The 23,705-nt window shown below is 47.0% G+C and overlaps 1 protein-coding gene across 2 annotated transcripts; it reads left to right on the top strand.

The window, feature by feature from the left end:
- Nucleotides 1-310: 310 nt before the first annotated feature.
- On the top strand, nucleotides 311-22,291 carry TEX33 (testis expressed 33). 2 transcript variants are annotated; one of them, XM_033404947.2, is made up of 7 exons: nucleotides 311-425; nucleotides 499-599; nucleotides 5,082-5,141; nucleotides 9,602-10,053; nucleotides 11,905-12,049; nucleotides 21,830-21,940; nucleotides 22,136-22,291. In XM_033404947.2, the coding sequence occupies exons 3-7, from the start codon at nucleotides 5,120-5,122 to the stop codon at nucleotides 22,225-22,227; spliced, it is 822 nt and encodes a 273-aa protein (XP_033260838.2). In that variant the 5' UTR covers nucleotides 311-425; nucleotides 499-599; nucleotides 5,082-5,119; the 3' UTR covers nucleotides 22,228-22,291. The 2 variants fall into 2 exon arrangements, with proteins under 2 accessions (XP_033260838.2, XP_049550638.1); XM_049694681.1 differs by lacking the exon at nucleotides 21,830-21,940.
- Nucleotides 22,292-23,705: the final 1,414 nt, after the last annotated feature.

The following is a 23,705-nucleotide window of genomic DNA, read 5'->3' as shown; positions in this document are numbered from 1 at the left end:
GCTGGGCATTTCACAGAAATGACTAATCACTCCCTCTACTTAATGCTTTGTAATCCCAAGAACATCCTTCACACTTGATGGCATCTGAGCCCTCTCTGCCTGGCACGGAACCCGGCCTGTGGTGAATACTCAGGGGACATTTTTAGGGGATGAGAGAGTAAACAACACCTGAAGCCCCCTGTTGCCCTCTTAGTCCTGGCTCTCCCTGGCCTCTGTTCCCCAGGGTGGGCCTATCATTCCGCTGAGGTAACAGAGCCCTGTGTACAGTGATTGCCATGGCAACTCCAGTGCACGTGGGGGGCTGCCCTCCAGCAACCATCCACTGGTCTCCAGCAGCAGTTGTGCTGCGCAGATCTGCACTCCTGGGTTTCCGCACACACCAGGGTGGTTCACGGTTTTCTGACATTATGAGAGAGAGTGGAGAGGTGAGGCAGGGACCTTGAGGTGGGCCAGGGGTCTGCCAGGACATGGGGCTTCATCTTCCTTCTCTCTATTCAGAGTTGCTTGTGAGTGGAATGCTCAGACCGTAACAGGATCTACTTTCCCTCCCTCCTTGACCCGACGTCTCTTGGGATTTTCTCTCCAAATCAGAAACTGACGTGAGTCTACACTTCCGTTCAAGCCAGTCCAGGCCACTCTGGACTGAGGGTGCTATTGGGGCAGATGGGCAGCTCCTGTGGACACATCAGGTGGGTGGCTGGGGATGGGGAATGGGGACAGGAGCAGAAAGAGAACTTGAAGGAGATAGAGGTGGGGCTTGGTTTCAGCACCACCTGGGTGAGGTCCTATTTCTCTTCTGAGCCTCATTTTCTCCAACTGTGAAAGAGGGTGAGTTAATACTTTCTCCAAACACCTCACTGAGTCCTTGTGAAGAGAGACTAATCTACTAGATGTGAGAATACTTAATACATGAGCTGTATTTGTCATCTCCTGCTGTATAACAAATCACCCCAAACTTAGTGACTTAAGAAAGCATTCATAATCTCATAGTTTCTGTGGGTCAGGAATACAGATCTAGCTTCAACGGGCCATCTGTCTCAGGGTCTCTCACAAACTGTGATCAAAATATTGGCCAGGGCTTCGGTCTCATCTGAAAGCTCAACTAGAGAAGGGCCCTTTCCATGGCCAGGATTAATTCCTCAGATTGTTGAACTGAGGGTCTCAGTTCCTCTCGAGTTGGTGGCAAGAGGCCCTCAATTCCTTGCCACGTGGGCCTCTCCAGAAGGCAGCTCACAACAAAGAAACTGCTTCCATCAGTGCAAGAAGAGCCGAGAAGAGCCAGAGAGAGTGTGAACAAGACAGAAGTCACAATCTTATAACCTCATCTTGGAAGTGGCATCCCATCATTTTCACCATATTCTACTGGTTAGAAGCAAGTCAGTAGGTTCAGCCCATACTCAAAGTGATGGAATTACACAAGTGTGTAAATACAGAGGAATTAAGGGTCACTGGGAGCCATGTTACTGCCCACCTCAGTCCACCCTCTAGCCTCCGATGGTAAATATCCCTTCCACATGCAAAATACATTCATCCCCTCCCAAGAGCTCCAAAAGTCTCATCCGATTACAGCATCAGCTTCAATTTTAGAATCTGGCCCTAGAAATCGGGTCCGGGTGTGGATGAGGCTCCTTGCGTGTCATTCTTCTCTATCAGTAGATCTGTGAAACTAAGCTATCTGCCTGAACGCACCCAACGTACAATGGTGTGGCAGATATAGGATAAGAATTATAGATATTCCTGTTCAGAAATGAGGAAAATTCAGACATGAGGTATCCACTGGTCCATAGCAATTCTGAAATCCAGTCAGGCAAATGTTGGACTTCCCTTGATTTGGTTTCAAGGTTTGGAGATAATTGTCCATGGCTCTCTGCTCTGCCATATGTATGGACTCTTGCTTTTACTTGATACAATATCTTTTTTTTTCTCTCTTTCTTTTTTTTTTTAAGGGAGCACATGTTTGCAGCTGAGTAGTTTTCTCAGACTGTTTTCTGCCAGTAGAATTTGGGAGTTCACTGATCTCTTTTCTTTTTGTACTCTCTCTGTCCCTTTCACTCCATGTTGTCAGTATTTTCACCAATATACTTTTCTCAAAAGCTGTGAAACTTACAGGGATTCTCTCCATTAGCCAAAAGTCACATTCTTTTCCACTGGGGCTTCTGTTGACGGAGAGCATCCTTAAACTTGTGAGAGGCCCTATTCCATTAAGAGGATTTGTGAGGCACGTCCTTATCTCTTTAAAGGGCCTTTTGTGGGACTGAATAATACTCTGATCTTTCATCTTTCTAAGGATATAACAAACAGTCACAGCCTTGGCTACATTTTACCAACAGTCCTCTGATGCTATTTCTTAATTTTAGCATCTTTTGACATCTGGAGAGGATGAGAATTTCCAGAATGACTAAGTCCTGCCTCATTTTTATTTAACAGTCCTTCCTTCAAATTCCTCTCTCTCTTCTTACATTTCACTACAAGCATCAAGAAGAAGCCAGGAGGCACCTTCAATACTTTGCTTGGAAATCTTCACTGGATCACCCAGTTCATTAGTCACTTATTCTGCTTTCCACGTAACTGCTGATGACAGAGTCACCATGTTTCTGCCATTACGTAACAGGGACCAGTCCTCCTCCAGGATCTAAGAACATCTTCCTCACTTCCTTTTGTGCCTGCACTGGCAGCATCCTCTAAGACCAGACTTCTACTAATAGTCTGTTTAAGGCAATTTGGGCTTTTTCTATCATGTTGCTCAAATTCCTTCCAAGCTCCACTGACTGCTTGGTTCCAAAGCCACTCCCACATTTTTAGGTGTTTGTTACAGCAGCATCCCACTCTTGGCACCAAAATACATATTATCTATTGCTGCATTTAAAAAATCACCACAAAGCTTAGCGGCTTAAAATGGTGGCTTAAATGCTTAAAAAAATACAAATTTATTATCTCACAGTTTCTATGGATCAGGATCCTGGGTGTGGCTTGACTAGGTCTTCTGGCTCAGGGTCTACCATAGGCTACAATTAATGTGTCAGGTGGGCTGTATTCTCATATCAAGGTTCAACTGGGGAGGAACCATTCAGGTGGTAGGATTCATTCATTCTTTTTTTTAAAAATTTTATTTATTTATTTATTTATTGGCTGCATTGGATCTTCGTTGCTGTGTGCACGCTTTCTCTAGTTGCAGTGAGCAGGGGCTACTCTTTGTTACAGTGTGTGGGCTTCTCATTGTGGTGGCTTCTCTTGTTGCAGAGCACAGGCTCTAGGTGCGTGGGCTTCAGTAGCTGTGGCTCACGGGCTGTAGAGTTCAGACTCAGTCATTGTGGCACAGGGGCTTAGTTGCTCCACGAGATGTGGGATCTTCCCGGACTAGGGCTCGAACCCGTGTCCCCTGCATTGGCAGGCAGATTCTTAACCACTGCGCCACCAGGGAAGTCCCTCATTCAGTTCTTTGAGGATATTGGAATAAGGGTCTCTGTTCCTTACTAGCTTTGGCCAAAGGCCACCCTCAGTTCTTTCCACATGAGTCTTTTTGTAGGGCACCTCAGAACATGGTACTGCTTCCATCAAAGCGAACAGGGCAAGGAGACCAGAGGAAGAGTGTGAACAAGACAGAAGTCACTAACCTAATCCTGGATGTGACATCCTTTCACTTCTGTCATATTCTTTTGATCAGAAGCAAGTCACTAGGTCCAGCCCACACTCAAGTGTTAGGAGGGGAACATAGTGTATGAATACCAGGAGGATAAGGATCATGAAAAGTCATATCAGAAGCTGCACAATCACCAAACAAGTCAGAATTAATAGGGTGTTTTGCCTGGTGACTTTTCAAAATTCATCTGATTCTTAACCTGCTCTGAGTTTACCAGCACACCAACTTGCTGGGTGACCTCAGACAAGTCACTCCTTCTCCCTGGGACCTCAGTTTCTTTACCTGTAAAATGAAGGGACTGGGGCTTCCCTGGTGGCGCAGTGGTTAAGAATCCTCCTGCCAATGCAGGGGACACGGGTTCGAGCCCTGGTCCAGGAAGATCACACATGCTGCGGAGCAACTAAGCCCGTGCATCACAACTACTGAGACCCCCCACCACAACTACTGAAGCCTGTGTGCCTAGAGCCCTTGCTCTGCAACAAGAGAAGCCACTGCAATGAGAAGCCCACACACTGCAACGAAGAGTAGCCCCCGCTTGCCACAACTAGAGAAAGCCCTTGTGCAGCAACAAAGACCCAACGCAGCCAAAAATAAAATAGATAAATAAATTTATAAAAATAAATAAATAAAACGAAGGGACTGGATTAGCTAATCTCAAAGATCCCTTCCAGCTCTGACTTGCTGCTTCTATGTTTTCCTTATCCAATTATACAATAAACTGTCTTATCCTAGTTGAATTACAAAATTCACAGAAGCCTTTAAAAAAACACATGCAATAAAATAAGAGAATATGAATAAGAAAAAGATCACCTAGGAAAAAGGAACCCAAACTTGAAAGCTGCAGGGGCTTCTGAAGATGCCAGAGCTGACACTCTAGTTTGACCCAAAGGCCTGTTCTTTGGAGGAAAGGCTGAGATCATCCCAGAGTCCGTTCCTGCTCTTGGCTCTCCTCCACCTTGGCCAAGCTGGTTCCTTTCCTTGAATGACCAGCTGGTAAAAGAATGGGCAAAATCCTATTTGCAGAGAGGCAAACAGTCACCAGGATGGTGGGCTTGGGGCAATGCCCCTCCCAGCAAGGGGTCTGCTGGGGGCTCCTAGGGGAGTGTTGGGTGGTACAGATGGGGAAGAAAATATTATAGAAGAAAAGGATTGCAAAGGAAGAAGGGGAGTCCCAGGCCCCCAGTCTGTTTGAGAAGGGCCTTTGAGGCACAGGTGATGGGGGTGACCAGGGCTTTCCACAGACAGCACAGCCTGCAAGGGTCGAGGAAGCAGGCCCAGTGCCAGGGGTGGTGGGTGGACGGGGCGGGGGCTCCTGGGTACCTGAGAGCACTGGAAGCGGCACGGAGGGACCTCTGGTCAGGGGCTGGGCAGACGGTCACAGGCCGTCCTGTTCAGCCCTCTCTGTCATCTGAGATGACAGTGTGTATTTCTTTGTCTGCAGAGCTAAGCTTGGAATTACCTGTCGCAGAGCAAGAGCTGATGGAGCTGGACCACAAAGCAGGTAGGACGGGGGACCAGGGACATGCTGAATGCACATGCAGGACTTCCGGAGGGACCCCCTGGGGGCAGCAGAGACCAGCCCCCTCCCCCTCTCCCTCAGTCTTGCTTTGGCCTCCAGACCCACCGTGTGGCCCTAACTTCCTCAGGGCTTCCGCTCGAAGACAGAAGGAAAAGAGAGGGCACGGAGCCTCTCCCATCTGCCAGGCCTGGGGATTATGACCCCACTGCAGTGTCCCCTCTTGTAACCGAACACAAGTTCACATGCCCGAGGCACAGTGAGGCCATACGAACCGCAACATTGGAGTTTGGAGCAGAGCAAGTTTTATTGCAGGGCCAAGCGAGGAGAATGGGTGGCTCCTGTTCAAAATCCCCAAATTCATTGATGGTTTTCAGGGAGAAGTTTTTATAGGCAAAATTTAGGGTGAGGGCTGCAGGGTGTGTGGCTTCCTTCTGATTGGCTGGTGGTGAGGTAGCAGGGCGGTGCTCCAGGAGTCTTGTGCTTGGCCTGAACTTACCATCCTCCACCTGCGTTGGCACCTTAGTTCCTGAGAAGAACTGGAAGATATTGTTATGTACATCGCTCGAGGAGGAACTAGGACCCTGCTTTAATCACTGCACTATTGCTCTTTTCTTTTTTTTCGCTGCACCACGTGGCTTGTGAGATCTTATTTCCCGGACCAGGGATTGAACCCGTGCAAGGGTGCAGAGTCCTAACCACTGGACCTCCAGGGAATTCCCCGCACTATTGTTTCTTGATGGTTCCTCCTTTGTTTCCGCATTCCTTCCTCTCCCTGAGTAGCAGCTGTTTGAATCTGCCCTTAGGAACTCAGGGAAGGTCTAGGGCGGCTGAAGCCTTTAACTTGCAAATAAGAAAGGGGGAACCCAGAAAGGCTTTTGTGCCCAGGAGGGCGCTGCAGGGTCCTGCTGGCTTCACTCTCAAGGCTCAGGGGCAAAGCAGCAACCCTTTGTGCACCAGAAAGACAGGATATGGGAGAACACAGCAGGGGCCTGGTCTCTGTGAGTGGAAGGTCCATGTAGGTCCTGAGTGAGCCAAAAGCAGGGAGTGGTGTGGCCCAAGGAGGGGAGAAAAGCGTGTCCCAGGCCTGGGGAATAGTGCGGGCAAAGGTCTGGAAGTTAGAGTGGGCTGGTGATTTGGTGAAGCTGAATGAAATTCAATATGGCTTGAAGGCTGGAGAAGGGAGGTGGGCAAGGAGGCTGGGCTGGGGTCCTGGGACCGATCCCAAGGGCACGGCCTCTGCCCTGAGGACGAGGGGAAGGGTTTCCATGTAGGAATGACTGGGTCAGGTCAGCTCTGAGAAAGGTCCCCACGGGTGAGGGGCTGGCGGGTGGGATGTGGAGAGAGGCGCATTCAGGGACGCTGGGGCAAGGCTCCTGCTGGAAGCTCTCTCCAAAGCCCCGAATGACCTGGAGGCCTAGTTAAACACTCAGACCCCAGCCTCTCCCAAGAAGATTCTGCTGCAGCAGCTCTAGGAGGGGCCCAGGAATCTGTATTTCTAATGAGTGCCTGCCGGGGATTCTGATAAATGACGCAGCTTGGAGAACTCTGATGACTGATCGCTTGATCCTCACAACAGCAAGTAAAGCAGGATGAACTCTGCCCATTGTACAGGGGAAGGGAGTGGAGGAAGCGTGGGACTGCACTAAGATTCTTGGATGCCAGCTACAGACAGACATTCATTCATTCATTCCACAAACATTTAAGCCCAAGAGGACGGGGGCTGACCCAGTTAGCTCACTGTTGGGGCCCCAGTGCCTAGCACAGCACTGACACACAGTAGGTGCTCGCCGATGGCTGAATTGGTAAAGGTATTGACTCTCTGAGCCAGGGGACACGAGACACGGTCCTGGCCATTAGAGCGCTCCTAAGCCCAAAGGGCAGGTGGAGGGTGAGCAGACAATTTACATTCGCTGTGTTTAGAGGCGGGCAGGAGCACAGCCTGGGAGAGATGGGAGCACGGATCCTGGAGTCCCGAGCCCTGAGACCAAGGGCTCAGGAGCCCAGGCTTGCGCTGGGCTTCAGTCTCCCCACGAGCACAGGGAGGGGCCGTGGTTGACCAGGCTGGTGGTGAGTGCTCTTAATGCTCTCTGCCTCCATTCTTTTGAGAAGGGTCACTGTCCCCATCCTGGAAGCCTTAGTTGTCCCCAGAAGCGCCCCTTTGCTCGGCTATCTGCTTGTGGGGGCAGAACCCAGGATGGGAGGGAGGGTAGGCAGTCTGGTCTCTGGGGAACAGGTTTTTCCTCTTTTGTGTCAATGACAAAAGGTCAAGAAGAGGATCCTCCGACTTCAGCTCCATGGGGTGAGGATGGTGGGGAGGAGAAGGGCAAGGAGGAAGCGGGCAGGCCTGGACCTCAGCTTTCTCTGTCTCTACTGCCCTGGGGAAGGGTCTGCAGCCCCCACGGGTGGGCACGGGGGGCTTGAAATAAAAACCTCTGTGGCTGGCAAAACCTGCCATTTCCAGCGACTTTCTCTGAAAAAGAAACCTGGACATCCACCGGCAGGGCAGTCGCTAAAGCCTGCACGGTTTGAAAGGAAAGTTAGGTGTGTGTTTGTGGCCAAGAAGAGATCCCCAAGGCACAGTGTTAAATTTTTAAACAGCAAGTTACAAAGCAATACATGGAATCTGATCGCATTTGGAAACCAAAGTGAAGCCAAACTATGCATCTTTCAAAAGCGCTGGGACCCACCTAGAACGTCTGGGAGGGAAGCTCTTCAAAGAAGCTTACAGCTATAACCTGGGATTGAGGATTGTGGGCATGGCTGGAAGTGGGGAGAGGGTGGGGACTGACTCGTTTTCTATATTTTGCCCAGTAAGAAAGAGTTTACATATTACTTGGGTATTATAATGTGTAAAACATTATTCAAAATGTGTATTTTAAGTCTCCATCCAGTGGGTTGTAAGATGCACTGTTACGTACCTGTCACTAAGAAAGAAAACATCGCTGGTTAGACCAGGGCCCATTGATTGTCAGACACAGCCTGATGTCAGCGATGCTAACATGAGAAGGAAGGACATTTTAGAACTGATGGGGTGCAGGGTGACCCTGGGTCTGACACCCCTGCAGCCATCTATTCATTCACTCGCTCACTGATGGGTGTCACCAGCATCTCTGGTACACAGGGCTCTGGGGGGTGCTGAGGGAGGCCCAGGACTGACTCACCTGTGGACCTGCCTCAGTGACTCCCCTTCCGCATGGAGGAGAGAAATGAGAGGGTTTGTAGCTCACAAGGATGGAGAAGGGGAAAATCCAGACAGACTTGTAGAGCGTGCTGGGGACAGAGTTGTGGAGCTGAGAGGAGGCGATGGCCCTGGCAACTTGGGGTGGGTGTCAGGGAGGACTTCCTGGTGGGGCTGCATTGGAAAGAAGCAGTAGGATTTTTTTTTTTTTTTTTTTTTTTTTGCGGTACGCGGGCCTCTCACTGCTGTGGCCTCTCCCGCTGCGGAGCACAGGCTCCGGACACGCAGGCTCAGCGGCCATGGCTCACAGGACCAGCCGCTCCGCGGCATGTGGGATCTTCCCGGACCGGGGCATGGACCCGTGTTCCCTGCATCGGCAGGCGGACTCTCAACCACTGCGCCACCAGGGAAGCCCAAGCAGTAGGATTTTGCCTTAGGGAAAAAGAGGGGCTGGCCTTCCGGGCAGCGAACTAGCCTGAGCAGACGCTGGGAGGTTGGACATCGCAGGGTGTGGTGGGGCAGAAGTGGCGGTCTGTTTGGCTGGAGCCAGGGATGGGGGAAGAGAATGAGGAGAAGACCTGTAAGCTGGGAACGGGAGATCCTCGGAACTGGGAGTCAGGGCAGGAATGGGGTGGGGGGGAGGGGAGGGGAGCGGTTGAGGTGGGAGAGCCCGGAAGCAGCTGGGACGACACCGCTCCATTAGCTGGAGAACAGAGGAGGGAAGTGGGGCTGGGGAGCAGCTCTAAACGGGGAGCAAAGGCTGGCTCAATCCAGCTCTAGTACTTTTCCAGCCGTGTGACTTGGCCACGCTGAGGGATGCCCTCTGCCAGCTTCCACAGCTGCTGGTTTTCCTGACTGGATTGCTGGGGGGGTTCAAGGTGGGGAAGGGAACTACCCAAATGGAGCCAGGTTCACTAAAGCACAGAGAGGTCACAGCCCTTGCTGAAGGTCACACAGCTAGCCTCAAGGCTGGTCAGGCTTGGGCTGCAGTCCCTATTGTCAGAAACAATGAGGGCTGCCCTGTCCAGCGGGAGGCTTGGCGGGCTGAACTACCCTCCCCCTTGGTCTCTCTCCTGATTTCTCACCCATGCTTCTGGCTCCCATGACTTCTTTCGTACCTGTCTTTTTTCCTGCTCTGGATCTCTGCGGCTCCGTGTCTGTCTGTTCCCCCCACCCCCACCCCCATCACCGTCTTCCTTCCTGCCCTCCACTCTCTACATCTGTCTGTCTCCTCTCCTTCCTTCCTTCTCTCTTCCCTTTTTAGGTACAACCACTTTGACCAGGGCCCATCTGAACAACAGCAAGGAAGGCCAGCAGGACACGGACCCCCGGAGAACTGCCCGTAGCCCACTGGATACCTCCAAGTTCAAGTACCAGCTCCCAGTCTCCCCACAGCCATCCATGTACCAAGGACACAGCCCCCGAGGCAGCTCCCTCGGGCAGGCCTCCCTGGAGGAGATCCGGCCTCCATCCCTGAAGGCTGTCAGCCAGGACTCTCCCCAGAGGGACTCACAGCCGGGGTCCCTGAAGAAGGAGAGCTACAGACCCTCCTCGAGGGAGAGGAGGGCCTCCTTCCGAGAGGGGGCTCAGCCGTGCCAGGGGCTGGAGGAAGACCCCAACTTGGGGGCACAGGGCCAGAGTAGCAGCAGTATTCCCAACAACATTCGTCACAAGTTTGGGAGCAACGTGGTGGACCAGCTGATCTCCGAAGAGCAGGTGTCAGAATGGGCACAGGTGGCTAAGGGCGGCAGGAGGGTCATGCATGGAGACTGACAATGAGGACCCCTAAGGAAGCTGCTCTTGAGTACAGAGTCCCTGTAATAACATCATCAGAAAGTAGTGTTTACTGAGCACTTGCTCTGTGCCGGATCCCATGCACTGTTTAGTCTTCACATCTAAACGTTCAATCTTCCCAGTGAGGGAGGTACTATCATTATCCTCATTTTATGGATTAGAAGCCCAAGGCTTAACAGGCTTAAGTAAATTAACCAAACTTAAACAGGATCCAAACTGGCCAGCAGATTCTGGAGCCTTGGCCCATCATGACTCTGCAGTTAGAAGTCTTGTGTTTGAAATAGATGCTTTTAGCTCAAGTCTCCTAAAGGGGACAGGATTGATTGGAAATCAGAAGACTTGGGTTTGAATCCTGGCTCTGCCCCAGAATACTGAAAGACTTTGGATAAGTTACTTCTCCTCTCTGAGCTCTAGTCTCTACATCTGTAAAGTGAGGCAGTTAGACTAGATCAGGCTGGCAAATACACAGCATGCATTCCATAACTCTCCTAGCCCGCATTCATGGCAGACATCACTAATCGATTCTGGCACTTTTTCCTACTTGGTACATCATTCTAGGAACTCAATGCTGATCCACTGAAAGTCGAGATGAAACTTATCTGCCATTTCTGGTCAAATGGTCACCTGCTCTGGCATTTTGAGTCATATTTTCAAAGCCACTGTCTCAACCCTCATGGTGACTACATTGAGCAGCAGGCCAGGCAGGAGTCATTGCTTCCTTTTTTAACAGATGGTAAATCTGAGACTCAGAGAGGTGATACGATCTGCCCAGGGTCACACAGAGCAAGCAGGAGAGCCAGGGTCACAAAAGCTATGGGCGGGGCCCCTTTTCATTTTGTCATCTTAAGGTGGGGGTACACCCCCGCCTCACAACCTGCTAGTCTGGGAGGTCACAATCCTAAACTCCCTGCCCCACTTGGAGGATCGTGTCCCAACTCGAGGTTGGCTGCATGGTCACTATCTCTCACTGCGCCTCCTGGCTTCGGGAAGGTGCCCTTTCTCTCTTTGGCCATCGTGGTCCTGGGCTTAGATCAAGAGGTCTGTTTTGTTTTTTTAATCCAGCTGTGACCCAGATCACAAGTGTCATCAGGCCGGCAAATATCAGAACTGGAAGCTACTGCAAAGGCCACCCAGTTCTGCCCCCACCCTCATTTTATGAGTAGGGGAACTGAGGCCCAGAGGGGAGCAAAGACTTGCCCAAACCAGCAGCTGGTAGACAGCAGAGTTGGGACCCAAACCCAGGTTTAATGGCTCTTAGGCCTGAGCTCAACCACTCCGGGCCTTAGTTTCCCTATTGGTACAAGGAAGGAGCTGCCCCTGGTGAAATATTAGGAGCCACCTAGAGTTGACTTGTGTGACGCTTCCATTGTAGTAGGCAAGCCAGGGCTTCGGTCACCGGCTATGTGATGGGCAAGTCCCCGCCCTGAGGCACAGTTTCCTTATTTATAAAATGTAGGAATAATATCATCTTATAAAGATGTCCCCTGGTGATGTTCTACAGTACGTACCCAATGTAGGGAGAAGCGTTCATGATCGTTCTCATGCTTGATGCCCGAGGCCCATGTGGGAGGTGGGGTGGTGTGGGAGTGTGGAGGGACTTCAGCTATGCCAGCTGAAGGGTGTAGGTTGGGAGTAGGTTGAAGGCTGCAGGCTAAGGGTGGGGTGAGGGTGGTGGAGGCAGGGTCAGAGGCAGGAGAAGTTAGAGGGGAGATAGGGGACTTGATGCTGCTTCTCTACCCCTTGTCTCTCCTCCCTCCCTCCCTCCCTACTCAGGCTCAAAGGGCCATTGGTGAAGCCTTGGAGGGCCAGAAAAGGGCAAGCTCACGGCCCAGCAGGATCCAGAGTCCCACTGAAATCACCTCCGTCTTTTCAGGCTACTATGATCTGGGCTACAACATGCGGTCAAACTTGTTTCAAGGTCAGGCTGAAGGGCAAGGGTGGGGGCTGTGAACGCCCATAGTCCCCAAGGCACTGGGCAAGGGAGGACTTGGACCCCCAAAGGAATCTAAGACCCCAGGATACATCTCCAGGGACACTCATTTCACGGCCACCAAGGGCCTCCTCTGTGCCAGGCTCTACGCCGAGTGCTGGGAATGTCCAGTCCCCTGGCGAGTCTGTCCTCACTATACAGTTGGCAGTCAGCCCTTACTCTCCCTGTACCTCTGGTGTCTTAGTCTGCCAAGAGGAGGCCGGGGCACCCCTGGTCTGGCCACCTTTGGTTACAGTGACAGTACCAGGCTTCCTGTGTTCAAAGGTCAGCTCAGCCGATGGGTGTGGCCTCGGGCAGGATCCTTAACCTCAGCCAATCTTCCTGGTACAACGGGGCTAATAACATGGCAGGATTCTGTGCAGGCGCTTGGCCTGCAGCCCCCAGTGAGTCCTCTTTTTTTAATTTTGTGTCTGAGCCTTGAGGCCTGGAATCAAACCTGTGCGCCCTGCAATGGAATTCCGCTGGATCGCCAGGGAATTCCCACAGTGAGTGATTAGTAGCTGACAGGCCAGCACTTTTCTTTCTCGGATCCCACTCGTGGCACCTCTGGGCCAAAGTGTGGGTCGGAGGCCCGGACATCTGCAATGTGTCCTCTGGGTCCCCCTCGGTCCTGTTTGTCAGGGGAGTGCTCCTAGCTCCATATCACAGGCAGATGGGAAACAATTTGCCCAGAGTAGTAGGAGGTGGATGTGAAACTCAAATCCAGGTTTTTCTTCTGCCTCCAAAGTCCCAGAGTCTTTTTCCGGCACTGGGTCACCTCCGGAGCTAGGACCCCGTTCCCAAGCGTTTAACCGATTGCTCGGATGCCGGTCCTTGGTCAGCAAGTGGTGGCTTCTCTCCGGCCCCACGTTCTAGTTTGACCTCATTGCAAAAGGTCAAGTCTTCCTGGCCCCCTTCTTTCCTCCATCCTTACTCCATGCCTTCTCCAGTGTCCCCAGGGCCTGGTAAACCTCCTACCTGGCTCAGATCCCCGTCACCCGAGGAACCAGACAGCCGCTGGAAGCCTTTCTGGGTTTTCCTTTGAGCTTGAAGAAGGGGTGGTGCTTGGGGAGAGGAGAGAGAATACAGCTCAGATTGTCCTGTTCTGGGCCTCAGGAATCGGCCTTCCACTTGTCTTTAACAATGATCACTCAGTAGTTCTTACGTAGGCCTTTATATGGTGATGTTTACATACATTTAAAAGAATGATATAAAAAGCGTCTGTGTACCCCTCACCCAGCCTGAGAAACACAACTGTGTCAAGGGGGCAAACCCTTGGAACCAGTGCAAACCAGCTTGCTCCAGCTTCTAAGAGTCGATTGTTAAATTTTACTGAACTGTTGGCATCATGAGCGATCTTAAAATTGGCCGTGGTCGTGCAATTGACCTTTGAACAACGGGGGAGTCAGGGGTGCCTACACCACCCCACAGTCAAAAATCCAAGTACTGCTATCTCTGACTCAACAAAAGAACTGAATGATTCACCCAAGGCCAGGAAGCTGAGATAGTTTGGATACAATCAGGACTCAAACCCTAGTTCTTTTGATCCCATGTACTGTGACTTCCTACCAAACACAAACTTTCCCCATGCCTAGTTAATTTTTAAAGATCTATAAAAGGAACATACAGGTACTATATTTATTGAAAAAAAATACACACATAGGTGGACCCGAGCAGTTCAAACCCATGTTGTTCAAGGGTCAACTGCATTGACACTCCACAAATTGGCAAGCGCTACAGATTAGGGCGTTGCTCTCTGCACCCAACTGTCAGTGTGCCTCACCCATGTGTCCCCCTCCGTTTCCACCTGCCCAGATCTTGGCATTTGCTGCTCCAGGTTGGGGAGGTACAGTAGTGGCTAGACAAGGGAGAAGAAATCAGAGAGGAAACGGGCTAGGTGGGGAAGGCCACGGGAAGGTCTTAAGCAGAGAAGGGCATTGTTTGACTTAGGTTAAAGGATCACTACTGTTGCTATGCTGAGAAGAAAAGTAAGGGAGCTGGACAGAAACAGGGGAACCAGTGAGGAGGTGACTGCAAAAATCCAGGTGGGGTTAATGATGGAGGCTTGGTCTCGAGAGCAGGGCTGGTGCATTGCACGACTCTAGTGGATACTATTGTGCAGTATGGCGGCACAGGGAGGTAATGGTGAAGGTGACCTGATGCAGGAGGAGTCTGGCTATGTGTGGAAGGCAGAGCAAACAGAATGTGCTAATCAATGGATTTGGGGTGTGTGAGAGAGGAATTAAGGTTGATGTCAAGGTTTTTCTTTTGTTTTTCATAAATTAAATTATTTAATTTTTTGGCTGCGTTGGGTCTTCGTTGCTACGCACGGGCTTTCTCTAGTTGCGGCGAGCGGGCGCTACTCTTCGTTGTGGTGCGTGGGCTTCTCGTTGTGGAGCATAAGCTCTAGGCACGCGCGCTTCAGTAGTAGCCGCACGTGGGCTCAGTAGTTGTGGCTCGTGGGCTCTAGAGCACAGGCTCAGTAGTTTTGGTGCACAGGCTTAGTTGCTCCGCGGCATGTGGGATCTTCCCAGACCAGGGCTCAAACCCGTGTCCCCTGCATTGGTGGGCGAATTCTTAACCACTGTGCCACCAGGGAAGCCCAGATGTCAAGGTTTTTGACCTGAACAACTGAAAAGATGGAATTGTTATTTACTGAGATAGAGAAGGTTCCAGGAGGAGTGGGTTGAAGAAATCCTATGCCATGCTGAGTCATAAAGATAATCTTTTACATCGTCTTCTAAAATATTTAGCTTTGCTTTTCACATTTAAGTCTTTAATCCATCTGGAGTTGATTTCTCTTTTCAGTGTGAAGCAGAGATTCATTGTTAATTCCTCCTTTATGTGGATTAGCAATTGTCTCAGTACCTTCTATTGAATAATCTCATCTTTCCCCCCACCCCAGTGACCTGCAGTGGTACCGCTGGTATCCATCAAGTTTCCCTGTGTGCATGGATCGGTTTCCAGGCTCTCTATTCTGCCCACTGGTTTAATATTACACTTTTAATTATCAAGGTATTATAAGTAGTCTGATATCTGGTTGGGCTGTCCCCACTCCCCACCACTCCATCACCAGCAGCAGGAGCAGCTAATGTCTTAGCTATTCTAGGTTCTTTGCTCTTCCATATAAATTCTAGAATCAGCTTGTCAATTTCCATGAAAAACCCTGTTGGTATTTTGATTGGAAGAACATTGAACCTGCAGCTCAATTTAGGGACAGTTGTCACTTTATGATAATGAATTTTCCAACCCATGAGTATGGTCTACAACTCCGTTAATTTCAATCTTCCTTCAATATCCGTCAATAACATTTTGTCATTTTTTTTATAAAGATTATGCAGCTTTTTGTTAGACTTGTTTTGAAGAATCTCTTATTTATCTATTTTTTTGCTGCTTATTGCAAATAGTATCTTTTTTTTTAACATCTTTATTGGGGTATAATTGCTTTACAATGGTGTGTTAGTTTCTGCTTTATAACAAAGTGAATCAGTTATACATATACATATGTTCCCATATCTCTTCCCTCTTGCGTCTCCCTCCCTCCCACCCTCCCTATCCCACCCCTCCAGGTGGTCACAAAGCACCGAGCTGATCTCCCTGTGCTACGCGGCTGCTTCCCACTAGCTATCGATTTTACGTTTGGTAGTGGATATATGTCCACGCCACTCTCTCACTTTGTCGCAGCTTACCCTTCCCCCTAGTAACTTTTTAAAAATCACATTTTCTAACTTTGCTGCTTGTATACATGGAGGCAATTTTAAGTTTTGTTCTTTAATCTTAACTCCAGAAGCCTGACTCAGCTCACCTATTAATTCCGATAATTTGTTTGTAGATTCTTTGGAACTATTTTTAAATAATAATAATGGCTACATTTATGGGTCGCATGTAACATTCACCAAGCCCTGCTCTAAGCACTTCACGTACATTTTAATTCTCACAAGAATCTTATACAGTGAATGCTATAGTGCTATAATCCCCCCCCCCTTTTTTATTTAAAGAAAGAAAAAATGAGGCATGGAAAGGTTAAGTAACTTGCTTAAGGGCACACAGCTAGGGATAGTCAGGCTTGGGATTGGGATTTGAACTCTGGCAGTCTGGGGCCAGAGTTCACATTATTACCAGGAGGCATTTTTAAAAAAAATAAGTTTATTTATTTTGGTGTGTGTTGGGTCTTTGTTGCTGAGCACAGGCTTTCTCTAGTTGCGGCGAGCAGGGGCTACTCTTCGTTGCGGTGCGCGGGCTTCTCATTGCGGTGGCTTCTCTTGTTGCAGAGCACGGGCTGTAGGCGGGTGGCTTCAGTAGTTGTGGCTCGTGGGCTCTAGAGCCCAAGCTCAGTAGTTGTGGCGCACGGGCTTAGTTACTCCGTGGCATGTGGGATCTTTCCGGACCAGGGATTGAACCCGTGTCCCCTGCATTGGCAGGCGGATTCTTAACCACTGCCCCACCGGGGAAGCCCACCAGGAGGCTTTTCCCCACCTTTTTTTTTTTTTTCTCTGCGGTACGCGGGCCTCTCACTGTTGTGGCCTCTCCCGTTGCGGAGCACAGGCTCCGGACACGCAGGCTCAGCGGCCATGGCTCACGGGCCCAGCCGCTCCGCGGCATGTGGGATCTTCCCGGACCGGGGCACGAACCCGTGTCCCCTGCATCGGCAGGCGGACTCTCAACCACTGCGCCACCAGGGAAGCCCTGCTTTTATTTCTTATAGTGCTTTTGCTTTACAGTCTATTTTGTCCCATATTAGTATAGTATGACCAGATTCTTTGATTTGTATTATTCTGGTATTAATCTTTTTCTGTATTTCCATGTTTATCCTCTTTGTGTCCTTTTGCTTTAAATATGCTTTAGCGAATATATATCTGGAAAATATTTTCTGTGGCCTGAGCATCTGTTTTTTAATCAGTTGGCCTACTCCATTTATATTTATTTTAATTACCGATATATTCGGATTTATTTTTATGATCTTATTTTGTATCTTCCATTTGTCCTAATTGTTCTAGGCTGCTTTCTTTCTCCTTCCCTTGTTTTGGATCTGAGTGAGCTTCCCTTTTTCCCCAATCCAATTTTTGTCCTTACTTTTCCTATTCTCTCAGTGGTTATCTTTGCCTTTTTTTTTTATGGCCACGCCGTGTGGTTTGCAGGATCTTAGTTCCCCGACCATGGAAGCGTGGAGTCCTAACCACCGGACTGCCAGGAAATTCCCTATCTTTGTCCCTATCTTTGACATTGTTGCATGCATAGTTAGCAAATTCTAAAGTTAATCAAGGTATTCCAGCTTTTCTGAACAATATAAGGATGCTGGACAGCTTCACATTTATTCTCTCCACCCCCCATATCAGCTAACATGTTATTATTTTACAGGGTTTTTTTTACTACACATAAGCAAAGTAGTTTTTTTTTTTTTTTTTTTTTTTTTTTTTGCGGTACGCGGGCCTCTCACTGTCGTGGCCTCTCCCGTTGCGGAGCACAGGCTCCGGACGCGCAGGCTCAGCGGCCATGGCTCACGGGCTCAGCCGCTCCGCGACATGTGGGATCTTCCCAGACCGGGGCACGAACCCACGTCCCCCGCATCGGCAGGCGGACTCTCAACCACTGCGCCACCAGGGAAGCCCAGCAAAGTAGTTTAAACTGTGGATTCTGGAGCCGCAGGTCCGGGGTTGCGTCCTCCATCTTTCACTTACCAGCTGTGTCACTTTAGACAAGTGATTTAGCCTTTCTGTGCTTCAGTGACTTCAACAGCAAGATGGGGGTAATAATCACCCCCATCTTCTTAGGGTTGATTCAGTGAGTAAGTTCTGTAAAGTTTTGAATGAAAACTGTGCTTAGCATATGTTAAATCTTCACTTATCTATCACAGTCATTATTTTGCCCATATATTCAACATTGGTACTGTTATCGTAATGGATGTGTATTTAGATTTATTCAAGGTTTCCACTTTCTTTGCCTACTACTCCTTCTTTTATCTCAGATTTTCCTTCTGGGATTATTTTTTTCTTTCTGACGTATGTTGTTTAGAAGATATTTGGGGTGAGATTCTGTTGTTGGTAAATTTTAAGCTCAGAAAAGTTTTATTTCATCCTATTCTTGGAAGACAGTTATTGTAAACAGTTCTAGATTGTTGATTTCTCTTTGTAAAGCGCTTTGATGATGTCAATTAATTTCCTTCTGGCTTTGATGGTTAATCAAACTCGTTATCCTTTGTAACTAATCTGTCTTTTCTCTATGGCTACTTCTAAGATTTCTTTGTCTCTGGTGTTCTAAATTTTACTTGGTTGTACCTAGGTAAGGAATTATTTTCACCTACACTCACTGGGGAATTGTTATTCTTGAATCTAAGGATTCATATATTTCATCAATTCTGGAAAAATTCCAGCCACTAGCTTTCCACATATTGTCCCTCCCCGTTTTCTCCACTCTCTCCTTCAGAACTACAATTAGACATATGTTAGGCCTTCTCATTTCATCTTCATTTAACAGCTTTTTCATATTTTCCACATCATTATTTCCCCACTCTGTGCTGCATTCTAGTTAATTTCTTTAGATATATCTACCAGTTTACCATTTTTTCTCAGCTGTATATAATCAGCTCTTTTACCTGTTTGTTGAATTTGTTTTTAAACATTAAGATGTCAATTTTCAAACTTAGAATAGTTTAATAAATACATGGTGCACTTATCATACAGCTTCAACAATTATCAATACAAGACTAATCTTGTTTCATCTTTTTTCCCACCCACTCACCCATTCATTCCCACCCCAGTTTATTTATATATTATTTATTTATTTATTTTTATTTTATTTTATTTATTTATTTTTGTCTGCGTTGGGTCTTCTTTGCTGCGCGTGGGCTTTCTCTAGTTGCGGCGAGCAGGGGCTACTCTTGGTTACAATGCACAGGCTTCTCATTGCGGTGGCTTCTCTCGTTGCGGAGCACGGGCTCTAGGCACACGGGCTTCAGTAGTTGTGGCACGTGAGCTCAGTAGTTGTGGCACATGGGCTTAGTTGCTCCGCAGCATGTGGGATCCTCCCGGACCAGAGCTCAAACCCGTGTCCCCTGCATTGACAGGTGGATTCTTAACCACTGCACCACCAGGGAAGCCCCACCCCAGTTTATTTTGAAGCAAATCCCAGGCCTCTTACCATCCATTGCTTTTCAACTATTATGTTTAATTTCTGAAATTCCATTTGCTTCTTTTACTAATCTGTCTGTTCTTTCTGGATAGTGTCTTATTCTTTTCTCATAGATTTATTTATTTATTTAAAATTAATTTTTATTGGAGTATAGTTGCTTTACAATGTTGTGTTAATTTTTTTTAATTGGAGTATAGTTGCTTTACAATGTTGTGTTAATTTTTTTTAATTGGAGTATAGTTGCTTTACAATGTTGTGTTAGTTTATTTTATATTTTTTATTGGAGTATAGTTGCTTTACAATGTTGTGTTAGTTTTTTTATTGGAGTATAGTTGCTTTACAATGTTGTGTTAGTTTTTTTATTGGAGTATAGTTGCTTTACAATGTTGTGTTAGTTTATTTTATATTTTTAATTGGAGTATAGTTGCTTTACAATGTTGTGTTAATTTTTTTTATTGGAGTATAGTTGCTTTACAATGTTGTGTTAGTTTATTTTATATTTTTAATTGGAGTATAGTTGCTTTACAATGTTGTGTTAGTTTATTTCATATTTTTTATTGGAGTATAGTTGCTTTACAATGTTGTGTTAGTTTATTTCATATTTTTTATTGGAGTATAGTTGCTTTACAATGTTGTGTTAGTTTATTTTATATTTTTAATTGGAGTATAGTTGCTTTACAATGTTGTGTTAGTTTTTTTATTGGAGTATAGTTGCTTTACAATGTTGTGTTAGTTTTTTTATTGGAGTATAGTTGCTTTACAATGTTGTGTTAGTTTATTTTATATTTTTTATTGGAGTATAGTTGCTTTACAATGTTGTGTTAGTTTATTTTATATTTTTTATTGGAGTATAGTTGCTTTACAATGTTGTGTTAGTTTATTTTATATTTTTTATTGGAGTATAGTTGCTTTACAATGTTGTGTTAGTTTTTTTATTGGAGTATAGTTGCTTTACAATGTTGTGTTAGTTTATTTCATATTTTTTATTGGAGTATAGTTGCTTTACAATGTTGTGTTAGTTTATTTTATATTTTTTATTGGAGTATAGTTGCTTTACAATGTTGTGTTAGTTTATTTTATATTTTTTATTGGAGTATAGTTGCTTTACAATGTTGTGTTAGTTTTTTTATTGGAGTATAGTTGCTTTACAATGTTGTGTTAGTTTTTTTATTGGAGTATAGTTGCTTTACAATGTTGTGTTAGTTTATTTTATATTTTTTATTGGAGTATAGTTGCTTTACAATGTTGTGTTAGTTTATTTTATATTTTTTATTGGAGTATAGTTGCTTTACAATGTTGTGTTAGTTTATTTTATATTTTTTATTGGAGTATAGTTGCTTTACAATGTTGTGTTAGTTTTTTTATTGGAGTATAGTTGCTTTACAATGTTGTGTTAGTTTATTTCATATTTTTTATTGGAGTATAGTTGCTTTACAATGTTGTGTTAGTTTATTTTATATTTTTTATTGGAGTATAGTTGCTTTACAATGTTGTGTTAGTTTATTTTATATTTTTTATTGGAGTATAGTTGCTTTACAATGTTGTGTTAGTTTTTTTATTGGAGTATAGTTGCTTTACAATGTTGTGTTAGTTTTTTTATTGGAGTATAGTTGCTTTACAATGTTGTGTTAGTTTATTTTATATTTTTTATTGGAGTATAGTTGCTTTACAATGTTGTGTTAGTTTATTTTATATTTTTTATTGGAGTATAGTTGCTTTACAATGTTGTGTTAGTTTATTTTATATTTTTTATTGGAGTATAGTTGCTTTACAATGTTGTGTTAGTTTATTTTATATTTTAATTGGAGTATAGTTGCTTTACAATGTTGTGTTAGTTTATTTTATATTTTTATTGGAGTATAGTTGCTTTACAATGTTGTGTTAGTTTTTTTATTGGAGTATAGTTGCTTTACAATGTTGTGTTAGTTTATTTTATATTTTTATTGGAGTATAGTTGCTTTACAATGTTGTGTTAGTTTATTTTATATTTTTATTGGAGTATAGTTGCTTTACAATGTTGTGTTAGTTTATTTTATATTTTTATTGGAGTATAGCTGCGTTACAATGTTGTGTTAGTTTCTTATTCTTTGCTTATACTTTTATTCTCTTTTTCACAACTTCACACATTAAATGATACTTATTTTATATTCTGTAACGGACCATTCAAATCCTTGTTATCTTTTGGAATTTGGTCCTCTGTTTGATGATTTTTCTGACTTTTGATCATGGTAACTTCTTTTCTTGCATGTGTGTGTTTTCACTTTACACACAGACATAAACATTTTCTGAAAATACAGGTATCAGTTGCCACGTGCCAGCTGCTCCAATGAACGTAATCTTCCCAGTCTTGCGAGAACATTTTATTCCTTTGAATAGATTAAGAGACCAAGCTCTGAGACGTTAAAATCTTGTCTGAGGCCACACTGTTCATAAATGATGGAGCTGGTATTTGAGCCTAGGCCGGCCTCCCTCTGCCTAACTCTCCCCACACCCCGCCCTTCCACAATCCACCATCCACAGGGGAAACTGACATAGGAACCCTGGAGTACCTGAACTCTGTTGACTTGGGGCTTCTGGGGATTTCTTCATGGGGTTCCACAGGGGCCCCACAGGAGATGAAGAGCCTCATGAAGGCCTCCTACACCCCTGAGGTGATTGAGAAATCAGTGAGGGACTTAGAGCACTGGCATGGCAGGAAGACGGATGATCTGGGTAGGTGGGGAGCTGGGGGCGTGGGAGGTGGGCACTCCCTGGGCAGGGTGTGTTGGCCCCAAGGTCCAGAGAGAGACCGCAGCAGCAGCTAGAACTCTGGGGTGGGTTCAGAAGACATATGGGTTACCACTGGGGCCTGGACACTTCAGAGGTCCTCTGGGTGATTTGTGCTGGTTCCTTCCCTGCTCTCTGCAGGACGGTGGCACCGGAAAAATGCGGTGAACATGAACTTGCAGAAAGCACTGGATGAGAAAGAAAAGAGCAAAAGCAAGAACTTGAAGTTGTAGTACAACCCAGAAGAGGCGCCCTCCACTCAAAGAAAGTGCTAATAAAGAGAGACACACATCTGAACCTTCGCCGTTGCTTGGCGCCGCTCTTCAGGTTGGGGGAAGGGGCAATGTGCAGTGCTGGACAGACCTACTGAGGAAGGATAGACGCTCTAAGGACCCAAACTACCCCCAGCCCTTCCTCCTGGGGACACACACACACACACACACACCTTTCCCCCATAATTCCAGGAAAGGATGTGAGAGCTGAGTAGAACTTTGCTCAAGCCCAGGGTGCCTTGCCCTGTGTGGAGGGCTCCTATAGTGGACACTGCTGGATCTTAACCCTGCATGACCTCCCTAGCAGAACCCCAATTATTTCCAGACATCTATTTCTTCCCCAAGACCCAATGGACTTCAGAAGAACTAGCCACGCCCCCTCCAATCCAGGAGTAGTTTTGATTGGTCTCAGGGAATTCTAACCCTTCCCCCTACACACAAAGTGATTGGTTCAGAAAGGGACATATGACGCAGCTTGGACCAGTAAGATGCAAGGAAAGGTGTGCGCATAGGAAGCGTTCTGGGAAAAACTTTTCTCTACTGGGAAAGCTTGGGAGCCTTCCCTGCTCTTGTTGCAGTGAGTGAAGAACCATGCAGTGCAGACTGCTCCTGGCAGATACCCTGTGACTGGAGGAACTGCAGACACTGCAGCACAATCTGGGTCCCCCATGACCTCACTGAACTGCTCCACCCTCCTGGCCAGAAGTGCCCCCCCCGCCACTCTGGACTTCTTATAATGTGCACCTGGACATCTTCCTACTGTTTAAGACAAACTCACCTTGAACCGATAAGGGCCCTTGGTAACAACAGGGGAGGGACCTGGGAATTGGGGCCCCAAGGAAGAATCCCCCAGAGAAGGGGTTCCGGGTTAGACAGTCACGCCTACCATCTCATCCTGAAGCTTATCACCTGGTGGGTCTCCAAGCCACAGCACGCTCCACCCCCAGGTCACTGACTTGCACTCTCAGAACGTGCTCTGCTTGTGGGTTCTGTACCATTTGCTGTGTTCCAAACCAGCCGAAAACCTAGTAGCTTAAAATGACCATAATCATTTACCTACTTATGACTGTGCAGTTTGAGCAGGGCTCCGTGGGTATGGCTCAGTTCTGCTCCACGTGGCATCTGCTGTGCTTTTCTCACATGCCTGGTGCCTCAGCTCGGGGCTGGTTGGACATCCCTTTCTCTTCGTCAGGTGTCGCCTCTCCTCTGTGGCTAGCTTGGACTTCTTCCTGGCATGCCGACTGCGTTCTGAGAAGGAGCTTCTCAAGGAGACAAGACTCAATGTGTAAGACCTTATCATGTCTTAACACTGGCTTGTTAAGTTCCCTGTGGTCAAAGAGACATATGGTCAAACCAGGCTCGTGGTGGGAGGTGGCTGCAAAGCGTACTCCTATCAGCAGGAGTGGTTCACTGGGGACTCACCACACTAACAGTCTACC

The sequence above is a fragment of the Orcinus orca genome, chromosome 11 (genome assembly GCF_937001465.1).
Source record: "Orcinus orca chromosome 11, mOrcOrc1.1, whole genome shotgun sequence".
Lineage (NCBI taxonomy): Eukaryota > Metazoa > Chordata > Mammalia > Artiodactyla > Delphinidae > Orcinus > Orcinus orca.
The sequence above is the reverse complement of the archived record's forward strand: the minus strand, read 5'-3'. Positions and strand labels throughout refer to the sequence as shown.

Bases quoted from the DNA above. Each gene is read 5' to 3' on its own strand.
- TEX33 (XM_033404947.2), top strand. From the start codon at position 5,120: ATGGAGCTGGACCACAAAGCAG. The intron at 12,050-21,829 runs GTCAGGCTGAAG...GGGGTTCCACAG, and splicing joins GCGGTCAAACTTGTTTCAAG to GGGCCCCACAGGAGATGAAG. The intron at 21,941-22,135 runs GTAGGTGGGGAG...TGCTCTCTGCAG, and splicing joins CAGGAAGACGGATGATCTGG to GACGGTGGCACCGGAAAAAT.